The sequence below is a fragment of the Artemia franciscana genome, chromosome 3, assembly GCF_032884065.1.
Source record: "Artemia franciscana chromosome 3, ASM3288406v1, whole genome shotgun sequence".
Lineage (NCBI taxonomy): Eukaryota > Metazoa > Arthropoda > Branchiopoda > Anostraca > Artemiidae > Artemia > Artemia franciscana.
The window spans coordinates 15,251,092-15,263,324 of record NC_088865.1 but is presented as its reverse complement, the minus strand read 5'-3'; the positions used below and the strand labels follow the sequence as shown (position 1 = coordinate 15,263,324).

At 35.8% G+C, this 12,233-nt stretch overlaps 1 protein-coding gene across 3 annotated transcripts in view; it reads left to right on the top strand.

Moving 5' to 3' along the window:
• Positions 1 to 4,109: 4,109 nt before the first annotated feature.
• The window catches only part of LOC136024927 (E3 ubiquitin-protein ligase MGRN1-like), a 99,706-nt gene continuing 91,582 nt past the window's right edge, over positions 4,110 to 12,233 (top strand). For all 3 annotated transcript variants that reach the window (XM_065700511.1, XM_065700510.1, XM_065700508.1), the window contains exon 1: positions 4,110 to 4,260. In XM_065700511.1, the coding sequence (XP_065556583.1) occupies positions 4,161 to 4,260 (100 nt within the window). In that variant the 5' untranslated portion in view covers positions 4,110 to 4,160. The remainder of the gene's footprint in view (positions 4,261 to 12,233) is intronic.

Genomic DNA, 12,233 nt, shown 5'->3' with positions numbered 1-12,233 from the left:
ATTAAAAATTTCAGGGTATGTGTGAGAGAGAGAGAGAGAAAGGTTTATTTAAACAACAATCGTAGTTCAAATGGCTAATTTGATGTTGAAATACAAAACATGTTATTATGCACTATTGTATATTGACGTAAAAAAAGGACAAAAGAGTTCTGGTAGCGGCTTGTCAGAGCACGCTCAGGCACAAGTTTATGCTTCTGTTTCGTACGGCTGACTGTCAAGCATCAAAAACAAGAAGAACAATAGGGAATTCTTTTCGCAAGACAGTGGAAATCTAATTTAAATGAATATTCCTTTCATTGAGTCCTGGTCGAACTTCGCTGAAGTAAGGATACTGGGACTATTAAAAAAAAATTCATTTTATTTCTATTGGTCGTATAATGTTGTAAGTTTTCTTCTTCTTTATATTTATGTTTTTTCTGAGGACGGCCCTTGGACATAGAGCCGAAATATTCATTCAAATTAAATTCCCACTGTCTTGCGAAAAGAATTCCCTTTGTTCTTCTTGTTTTTGATATTTTAAGAATGGCTGAGGGAATTGAGTTAAAATTTTCAGGACACGCAGGGGGGATGTTGGAAAGCTGTTGTAGGGCCACCAGTCCCCTCCTTGCCTTTTTAGTTGCAATCCCTCCAAAAATATTTGATCTTAATTTTGAACTAGACATCTTGCTCAAAATAGTCAAAAACTCAAATAACTATGCTTTAGGGGAAGCTGAACACAATAAGGGATGAGCAACAGGGTTTCCGCTTAAATCGTTCTTGCTACGACCTGATATTTAGTTTACGTTTTCTACTTCACGAATCAAATGAATGACAAGTACGGGTTATTTCAGTGTTTATAGATCTCTTGAAAGCATTTCACTCAGTGCACCGAGAGGCAGTGTTGAAAATTCTCCTAGCGCATGGAATGCCTCCGAAAATTGTGAATATGATTAAAGCCCTGTATGCCGCACAGGTTTGTGCAGTCCAGACGGAGAATGGGCTTTCAGAGTGGTTCCCTGTCGAGTCCGGTGTACGTAAAGGATGTTTATTATCTCCAATGTTATTCGCAAAACTTAAAGATTTTGTGCTTCGAACTCGCCACTTTAGAGGAGGCATAAAACTAAGCCCCAGGCGTCAAATACACAACTGCGATTTCACTGACGATATAATTCTCGTGGCTCACTGCCAAGAGGACATTCAACATAATCCGAATGAACAAGCAGCGAAAGCTGCTCCTATGGGCCTGAAGATTAAGGTTGATAAAACGAAAAGTATGTCAAAAGCAGTTGTGACGACCATTACAGATAGTATTTGATACGAAGGCACTGATATAGAAGAGGTCAGAGAATTTAAGTTCCTCGGTAGCACAGTTACCCAAGATGGGAATTGTGATGGAGAAGTCTTGCTACGTATAGCGTAGGCAGATGAAGCATTTGCTCAGCTGAAGAATATTTGGAGATGTAGATACTACTCTCAGAAGTTAAAATTGCGATTGTTTAGGAATAATGTACTCTGTGATCTTATATCGATGCGAGTCCCGGAACCTTTCAAAGAATACTGAGAAAAGACTACTTGGCTTCGAGAATAATGGCCTGCGTAGAATCCTTGCGGTACAATGTACCGATAGAGTAATGAATATCCAGATAAGTGCTGATACCAAACAACCACTAGTGACCGAGTAGATCAGAATGAGATCTTCCAACCGTAAAACTACCACAAATCAGCATCAATGAATAAATAAAACATATAAAAAACATAAATTACAATAAATAACTGAGTCAAACTCAAAACGAGCAAAAATTAACATGAGTAGGGCTGACAACCCCCACGCCCTCTCAAGACCAGAACAAAATTTGCACCTTATGGAAAAAAATAAACAAATGACCGTGGATTGTCAGTTTAACATACATATACTGATATTTATCCCTTAAAGTTTTGATAATTGTTATTAATTAAAATAAAAATTGAAAATATTTAATTCTCACTTGTTCGATGTTTCTACGACAACTTTTTCTATAATATTTTCATATCGCTCGTTACTTAGGCAGGGCTAATACACTGCCCATGATTTCAGACTGTTTTGAGTTTGAATTAATATGGATATTGTTTCTGCTGTTCTTAAGTTTAATATTCTTTTCTTTGAAAAACGAAAATTAATTTCAATTCTTTGAAAAACGTCTTTTTTGAAGAGTTTTTTCAATTAATTACGAGTAAAACCTTAGGGTGAGCTGATATGCAACTGTATGTAGGAATTAAACAAGTGAAACGACTCGTCTCTTTCTTAATAAAATGTTGCGACTCTGGTTTCCAGTCTACTCTAAGTACTGCAAAGGAAAGCGCAATGAATGTGGAACAAGTGTCAAAACAGAATTGAAACAAAAGTGAGAATTGGTAATTTTTTTTACTAGACCACGGAGGAGACAACATTATCACCTGAACAGACTTTCAGAACAAGATACCTGCTATACACAATAGACCAAACATTTAGCTACTACAACAGCATAAACAACTATTCAGATTCCTCTACAGCATAAACACAATGTGACGATTGAATCATTAGGACTTGTTGAAATGTTGCATTGACTTTCACCAAGCATTGTGTTCGAAAGTTTACAAGGTATTTACAGTTCAGAATTGTTTCTGAGACTCAAATGTCTTGATAAATTATGCTTGACAGTTTAGTATAGGAACCGCAGTTTAGTGGCTTATGAATCTATGGACCGTACAAGGTTCCCAAATGCTGCAATGGCATTCAGAATTTTGCTGATGAATCTGATGACCTTCACAAGCATGGAAAGGAGTTTCTAAAAATTGAAGTTAAGGGAAAACTGCCTGAAATCAACCAAGTCTCAAGATAAGCTTTGCAATCTGGCAATTCGAAATAACTATATGTGAAGTATAACCATTGAACTTAGCGTGTATTATAAGAAAGCCACCAAATAAGGAGCTTTTCCATAATTAATTCAATATTCACTACCATGATTGTGCGCTATAATGAATCAAGGCCAATACGAGACCACATTTTGTAATTTTTTTAATGAATTACATTTTAGCATATTTACGTCGTTACTTTTTTTCGACAAGGAATTTTCGCTTATAAGCACAATATAGTAGAATAAAACTATAACAACATATGTGTTTAGCAATCCTTATTGGAACTCTGGCCCCACATTTCATTGTTGACACTAGGTTTCACGCCCTACTAACGGTAACTCTAGGTTCACCAGTATTTTCATGATTCCACACCAACGGCTCTTAGTACAATTCCCAAAACTATGGTATAGACAATATTCCTTACTAAAGTGATTTTTGACCAAGTAATAAATCGGGTAAGTCACCTCAACTTAACGTTAAAGCACCCTTTTGAAGTTATCTTTAAATTGTTTCTCCGCCGTTTATTTGAGTCACGTTAAAATTATGTCTGCTTGAAGATTTCTTGAGCCACAAGTGATTTCAGGAATCCTTCTTTTCATTCATTTAAATATCGGTCCTCAAAAATATGTTTGTTTTCTTCTTATGTCCAAAATTGTTGATGAGCCAAAATTGCCTTTGTATAGTGAAATTGAAAAAAATTAAAAGAAGGCACATGATGTTTCAACTAGATTCTGATGGGACAGAAAACCGTATATGTTTGATAAAACCCCGACCAATCAAGCTGCTCATCCATCGACACACTCAAAACCGGTTTCTTTAAGCTTAGCGCGAGAAAAGACAAAGAGAAGTGACAGATTAGATGGGAAATATATAATTTGGGCTATATATTTGCACATTAGGGGGGCGGGGTGAGGATAAAGTATTTGGACAGTGTGAAGTCAGAAAAAATTCTTACTTCATAGTATCAGAATAATTGTACCTGACGCATCTGGCATGCAGTTCTGCTGTACTTTCCTCCTCCCCCTATAGTGCAAATATATAGCCCAAATTTGTTTCTGGAGTCTTTTATTTTTATGATGCTTAGGTGTATTTTATTAGGATTCACTAAGTTCACTTCTCGAGTGGTCAGGGGTATATCATACAAGTACCTAGAAAACTTTCAATTAGATGTTTCTAGAAAGTTCCCAGTAAAAAAGGTAAAAAGAAGCCCTTGTAGGTTTCTCTGAAGGGCTCAGTGTGAGCTAGCCTTTACTTTTTGTACCCCAGAAAAAATCTTTTGAGAAGAAATAAACGAACAAACTGACTCAATGGGCTCTGCTACTTCGATTTTTAGAAATGAGGAGAATTCACGAGCCCCAAGAACAGAATCTGTGTCAAGTAATTTCATAAAATGTCCTGTCAAGTCCGGTGAGTTATATTGAAAATGCCTAGGCTATTAAGAAAATGGTGAGGAAAATCTTCTGGCACAAGCTGATCCTGCTAGGCCATACACCAAACACACTAGGCTATCCCTTTTTTGTGTGCTTTTTTAAATGTAATAACCTTCTCAGTAACAAATTTCTGTTACTGTAGTCTTAGGATTTAGGGTTGTAAAAAACTAATGAAACACATCAACCATAAAAATTTTTTTAATTTTTTATATGCATTGTGTTTCTATTAATCACCTTATTGTGTTTACTTCTATTGGTTGTCATAAATCATTTTAAGAAATATTCCATGCTCAGAAGATCAGAAATTCTTTTATAATTGAATAATGCCTAGGCTAGGTTTAATGATTTGACAAGTCAAGGAATTCTTTTAAAAAGCATAAATAGATGCAAAACAAAAGATAAATCTATCCCTGGAGTCCTGAGATGAAGAATAAACAGAACAACTTGTCAGCAGATGATTGTTGCCTATATTAACAGTAGACTAGGCCTTTAAAAGACAAATTCAGTCATTCAAAATATAGGTTATGCCCCTAAAGAACATAGAATATCCATTAAACCCTGAAAATAACAAACTAGTCAATGCAAGAGGTCACTAGATAACCACTTGTGATTGATTTCATAAGAATGTGCAGAGGTAGGCTACTTAAGATATGTCAAAATAAATAGATAATCATCAACTTCTAAATGGCATCTTTTGCTGTCAACTAACCAGCACCCATTTACAGGAGAAGGCCTAGGAATACACTATAGCACAACTACCAGACTGACCAAGTAGCAGATCCAGGGAGAGAGGGGAAACAGCTCACTTGCTCTGGTTTGGGTTAGAAATAAAGTTGTTTTTTTGTAAATGGTTTTTAATAGTTTAGTTTTTAATAAGTTTTTTAAACTGTTTTTTAAATTATTAAAACTGTTGGTAAAATTCTAGTTAATTGACCTCTTGCTATCTTGGAAAGGGCTTAGGTTAGGAAAATGAAACTTTTAGTGATGGATCTACAGGCTAAAGTATTTCCCCGGAAGGTATTTTGAAGTACCCACCACCACTCCTTCTCCCTCTAGAGGGCCGTGAAATTCACCTACATGACAGGTTGAAATTTTGACAAAACAACATTTTACCTTAATTTTCATTTACCAGTTGCTTTTTCTCTGCCTTTAGTTCTGAAAATGCAAGTCCTGTTATTTGAGTAGAATTCTGAGCCATATCAATGTTTTTCAAAATCTAGGAAATGTATTTGTATATCTTTAAAACCTTATAAAATGGAATTGAGCAATGTGATGAAGCTGAAAACAATTTTGTTGTACTTCAATAAGCAGAAGATCTATTTTGCAAGGTTTCACTTTTATATCACACATATTTTTAAAGGTCATCAAAGGTTTGGGCCCTCTATAGAGAGAACGAGTAGAGGTAGTTGCTTCAAAATATCTTCCCAGGACATACTTTAGTCTGTAGATTCATCCCTGAAAGTTTCATTTTCCTTGCCTAAACCCTTCCCAAGATAGCAAGAAGTCAATTAACTAGAATTTTACCAAACTGTTTCTTTTTTAAAACAAGTTTGAAGCAAGGTTTCAGTTAGGCTACTTTGTGCAGTCTTTGTTAGATTTTGCTGATGATCTATACTACTAAAAAGTATCTATTTAAATTTAGGTTTATCAAGGGGGGTAAATGTTTAGTTTCATCACAAGCTGCCTAAAGTGTGTATTACTGCATATAGCAAGATTCTGATGATTGCATATTGCTTCTTTGTCATTATTAGAGAAGTGCATCCATTTTTTAGCTTTCTAAAATCCCCCTCCAACAAGACTAAAGATGCATAAAGTGTGCTTGCTTACAGGTAACATTACCTATAGAGAGAACTGTAATAGTCCATGAGCCTCACAGGCAGCAATGCAAGGTCTATTCTATATTTATTCAGCAAAGAGTGATAAAACTAAAAAAAAAATCTCAAACAAGGTTTATTAAATAAATATAGAATACAGACCTTGCCCTACTGCCCACAGGGCTCATGGACCAATACCCCAGTTTGCCCCATAGAGGAGGAGGGTCAACCAGAAATGGATGTGCTCCTAGAATTAGAATTTTTAAGTACTGAGGTATGGAAACTATGCTGCTTTGTAGCATAGTTTCTAGTTTAGACAGCTTGTGACAAAACTAAACATTTACCATCAAGGGAATCTGTCTATTTTACCACAAAAGCCAACTGGGAAGATCCCTTCCCACAAAAGCCAACAAGATCCCTAGGACCCCCTCTGAATTCTGATCACTTTATCATCTTCTGGAAAGCCAGTTCGGCAATTCTGAAGCCAAAACAAGCCAAATATACAGTGAGACTTACTGAGGACTCAATATCTACATTTGGTTGCTGGATCGGTAATTATCAGTTTGAGGACATCTGCTCTGAACAAGATATTAATATCAAAGTCAATAAGCTGAATACTCTGCTTCAGGAGCAATTTCAGACTTGTTTTCCCATAAAAGTCATTACTTTGAGTGACACTGATAAACTGTGGATAACCAATGATCTAAAGAATTTAATAAAAACCCATCAGCCAAGCTTCAGCCATGTTGCATAATCATATTGTTAAACTGAACAAGTGCACCAAGAGACAGTATGTGAGGGATAAAATTACTCCCTTACTCACAATAGACCCCCACAAATGGCATTCCTCAGTAAAAAGACTTACTGGTAAGACAACACTCAGAGATCTAAGGCTGCTCAAAGAGGATGGTACCTTAACCTCAGCTAATGAAGTCAATTCTTTTTTTGCTTACATTTGTACCACATTTCCATCAATCACCAAATCAGAAATTGATACTATCATTGCTGGTGGAGGGATTGAGGATCTATGTGAAGTCTCTGAATTCACTGTTTATAAGGAACTCCTAAGACTGAAAGCAAACCGTGCATCCTACCCAGGTGAGCTTCCAGTAAAGCTGTTACATGAATTCGCCATTTTTCTTGCTAAGCCACTCTCTTCTATAATCAACCCATGTTTCCATTAGCAAGTATTCCCTAGTGCTTGGAAAAGAGCATATGTCCACATTATTCCAAAAGTAAGGTGTCCAAAATCTTGTGATCAACTCTGGCCTATATCAATAACTCCAAACCTTTCTAAAGTTGCAGAAACGTTTATTTACCACAAACTTATGTCACAGGTCTCTGCACATCTAGACCTGTATCAGTATGGATGCGTAAGAGGCAGCAGCACAACTGTTTGTTTAGTACGGATGTACCATATCATTGTTGAGTGGCTTGACCAAGGAAGTGCTATAGTCAACCTCCTCCTTGTAGACTACCAAAAGGCTTTTGATCTTATTCGCCATTCCATTGCTATCACAAATCTACACACCATGGGTGGGGAACACATATTTTCCTTTTAGTGATCAATTTTTTACAAGCCTGCTATCAGTGCATTTACAGTCTTTTCCCAGGAGATACCAACTCTGAATGGGTTGAGCTTACATGCGGAGCCCCACAAGGTAATAAGCTTGCTAGTGTACTGTTTTTGGAAGTGATAAATTTCATCCTTTCTTGCTATGAAGAAAGATTTAAGTATGTAGACGACTTGTCAGTCCTACTGAAGTACATTGTTGAGAAGTCTGAGGCTGCCCCCAATTCTGTAACAAAATAATCAACAACTTTAAAGATGAATGTACTGTGAACAGCCTCCAAATCAGCAAAGGAAAGACTAAAATCCTTTGCTTTAATCCCCTGAAGAGAGACTTTTTGTGCCCTCCTCCTCCTTATCCTAGTGAATTTTTGGCAGTAGTGCTTGGTGTCAAGTTTAGCATTGACTGCTCTTTCAGCCTTCATGTTGAGACAATTATCAAAAAGGCAAATATTGCAATGCAGACACTTATACTCTGCGTTGATTTGGTTTCTCAGTGACACAACTAAGGATAGCCTATCTCACTTACATTCGACCAATTTTAGAGTATGCATGTCCTGTATGGGGCCCACAAGTCAATAACACTATTTACCTAAGTGACCAGCTTGAGTCAATACAAAAAAGAGCAGTCAAAGTAATATTGTGCAATGCTTTTACCAAATATAAGTTAGCATTATCCACTTTACAAATTCCCTCTCTTTAAGAGCGTTGTCTCAGTTTGATCCTTGAATTTGGCCAATATCTTCTCAGAAGTGATAAATACAGATCAATACTACAACCAGTTTTAGTGAAACATTGAAGTACTAGGTTGGAGAAAATTGACAGATTAGCAGCACCTTCACGCACAAATCGTTCTTCCAACTCATTCATCCCTTTCTTTGTATCAAAGTATAAGAATTGTTGATTTTATCCTATTTGTCTTCTGATTTTTTTGTTGTTTGATTTAATTCTTTTTTTTTTGTAAGCACAAGCGCCATTTAGTTTTATGACTACGAGAGATTGTGCAAATAAAACCGATTCTATTCTATTCTATCAAAATAATATTTCAGGATTGTGCTGTCACAACAGGGCTGAAAAGCAAAATATTTAATTCTTTTAATTGTCAAAATTTTTTCCTTAGTCTTGCTATGGCGCTGAGGCAAAGCAATTAATATCATTACCTTTTTTGGGTGTCTGATATGGTTTTTTAGATTTGCTTTTTTTGCAAAGCAGGGTGGTTTTTATAACATTGTTCTTTTTTTATAGGATTTGTATAGGCTAATAGAAAGTAAATATGATAAAAATGTTAATTTAAGTTTTGGATATTGGTGAGCAGATGGTGGCCACTTTACTACCTATTTTGATCTAATTAAAGCTCTACATTATATGACAAATCACCTCTGTTCATCCTAAAACATCAAAATAAAGGCCATACTCTTCAAACTTTAATAAAAGTTTGTATAAGTATATACTTTAAACTAAGTATATGAGGCAAAATATTCCTTCAAAGGTTAGAGTAATCATTTAAGAAAAGGGTATAGGCAGCATCTTGTCTAGGGGGGGGGCTTATAAATGCTTCTCAAAGTCTTCTGAATGTAGGACTTTAGAAACTTGTCATTCTATATTTTGCTAAAACCTGGCTTTTAGCATTTTCCATGTTCTACTTTTCCAGCAATACTATAATATAATTCACCCACTATTCTAATTCCAATTTCCAGGAAACATAAACACCGTAATGTGATTTGACACAAGTCACATCATGGTTAGATAACAGCTTCTTTTCCTAAGAATTTAATTCAAAAATTTAAATTGCCCAATATTGAATGTCAAAATTGGTATAGAGGAGACAGGCCCACAATCAGCATCACCCACATTTAGCCAAAGCAAATAATCCCAATATAAAAACCTATGGGGACTTCTGGTGGATAGAATCTTGTTTTATGGTGATTAAATCTAGAATTTTGTTCATTTTTGTCTGAAGTCCTATGCCTAATTATGAATGCTAGAAAAGCCATAAACTCTCATTGTATTCTTTTATCATTTGCATGTCTTTTGGCAGCTTCAGAGATGTGCCATCTTGACTGGTTTGATGTTAGCATTTTTATTCCACAGGATAATGAGTTCCCACATTTGGCCACAATACCTGGGCAAGTTCAGCATGCAGCACCAAGGTGTCCAAAAATTGGATGTGCTTGTAAAAACTGTGTAAATACCATATTTTAAGGTTGAAGGCAAGCAGAATACCCAAAAATTGATTAATTCTGGCATCACTCAACCCTGTCAAAGGAGTAGGGGAACTGAAATTCTGATTTTTTTTTTTTTTTTGTTAAATTTCATTCATGAAAATGCTAAAAAGTGAAACAGAGGAGAAAAGAAAGAAAGGCAGCTGGGATCTAGAAGAAAAGAAAACAGCAGTCCTTCCTGTTTTAGTTGACAAAAAGTTAATTGGGTGCTGGAAGTACCATGAGTGTGCCTAGAGGAATGCCACATGACTACACAAAAAAGAAATGTTGAGAAGCTGAATGTCCCTCTACAAAGTCTGGACCTAAGTTTCTTTAAACTCTCTCACAGCACATGATAAATATTTACAGTGGAACAAGAAAAATGACTAAAAACTTACTTAAAAGTAATAGCTAATATGCATTTTGACTGTACTCCTGTAGAAGCACATAAACTTGCATACACTTATGCCATTACTAAGAATATAAAAGTACTGGGTAATTGAAAATGCAAAGGTAATAGAGATATTGGAGGAATTGCAGTTAAAGATTGGTACTGTGGTTTTATGAATCACCTTAAAACTCTATCAGAAAGAACAGCAGAAGGTATAAACTTATGACAGGCAACTGCTTCCAACAGTCACAGTGTAGGATCTTTCTTTGGCAACCTTGAGTGAGGCCTAGATAAACAAATGTTTAGAACACAAGATATTTGGAATGTTAACGAATCAGGTCTGAAAAACATCCATGAGCCTGGTAAGATCATTGCACAGTGAAGCCAGAAGTAAGCAGGGAAGGTAACATCAGCAGAAAGAGGTCAGTTGAGCACAATCTGTGCCAGTGTTGATGTATTGGGAACACAGTCCCTCTACCTATTTTTTCCTGGAAAACAGTGTCCAGAAATTCTGCTGAAGGGAGCAATTAGCTTGTTCAAAACTTATAGGGTTTGATTGGGTTCCAAAATATTGGCAAATGCCAATGAATAGCAGCAATGGTGTGACTAAGAGGGGGCTAGGATCTAAGCCTTCCCACTAATCTCGTTTTTATCCCTTCCATAGTTTCACTATTGATTCTTCTTATCAAATGCATTTTACTTGCATATCCTTTAGATGACAAAAACAATAAAATCATCTCTAGTCTTCATTTGCAATATGATGTGTTGTATTTTAAGTGACATTTAAGGTGTATATAATCAGAAACAGAATGTAGTGCCATGAATTTTTTATGGATGCTAAAGTGGTTCTAGATATTGAATAAGCCCTACTCCAATTGAATTTAGGATACAAATTTAGGGCTTATGCAACCAAGTAGATTTGATATCTGTGTCAATGACCCAGCTGAGCCAGAAGGAGTAACTCTCTTTACTCATGGTTGGTGGATGCATGAACTGTGCACCCATCATATATCAAATCATGGATTCATCATGAAGAGTAGAAAAGAGTAGTATGCTACTCATGTCTCTCCAATTACGGGTGCCTCTCGGATCTCTACTAGTTAAACAGTTTGCATAACACCGGGGGTTTTAGATATCTGAAATTAAAAAAAAATTTAATAAACAATTAAATACATGCTAATATTTGGCAGATGAGCAGGGGGCAACTGCAGACTAACAAAGGGGTTGTGTCTGCTAGGGAACACAAAGCCACATGATCTATGAGGTTTCAGAATCTAAGAGTAGTTCCATAATCTAACAGAGATTTCTGTTAGCTTGGTGATGGAAACTCCTAGCAGAATCTAGCTCTTATTGGGTGTACTTACTCATAGTAGGGGTACATTATGCATACAATTGTGCAAGATATTATTTCAGCTAAATATAATGAAATAAATTTTGGCCCAATAAAGGCCATCTCCAAATATGTATCTACAAATGTGAACAGTGGATAACCTTTGAAAAATGCAAAAGATGTATTGCTTTTTTTAGCATGACAGTAACTTTTAATAGATACATGATACTATCTGACAATATTGCAGCATCTATGAGGTGTATATAGTCATTTTTAGTAGTCTTTCAGTTAAGGATAATGAAATATGTTTTTTGCCCATTATTGGCCACCTTCCCTACCTTCTACTGAGTCAATATGGCTCAATAACGCAAACAATGGACACAAATCCACCAGAGGAATCTGTCTCACTGTCTGATCAATTTTTGTAAAACAAACTACAAGTTACCTTGGACATGATATTATATCTTCTATGAAGAATTATATTTGCTATGCAACTTGTTGGTATAGTGTGTTAGTCTTGGTGTTTTGACTTTGAATTGTTTCAGTGTCAGACGAAAACTTTGCTATAAACTGTTAGTTTATTTTATATGATATAATCAAATATGTCCTTTTTTAGATTGAAAAATGTGTTTAAAATTGTTGGA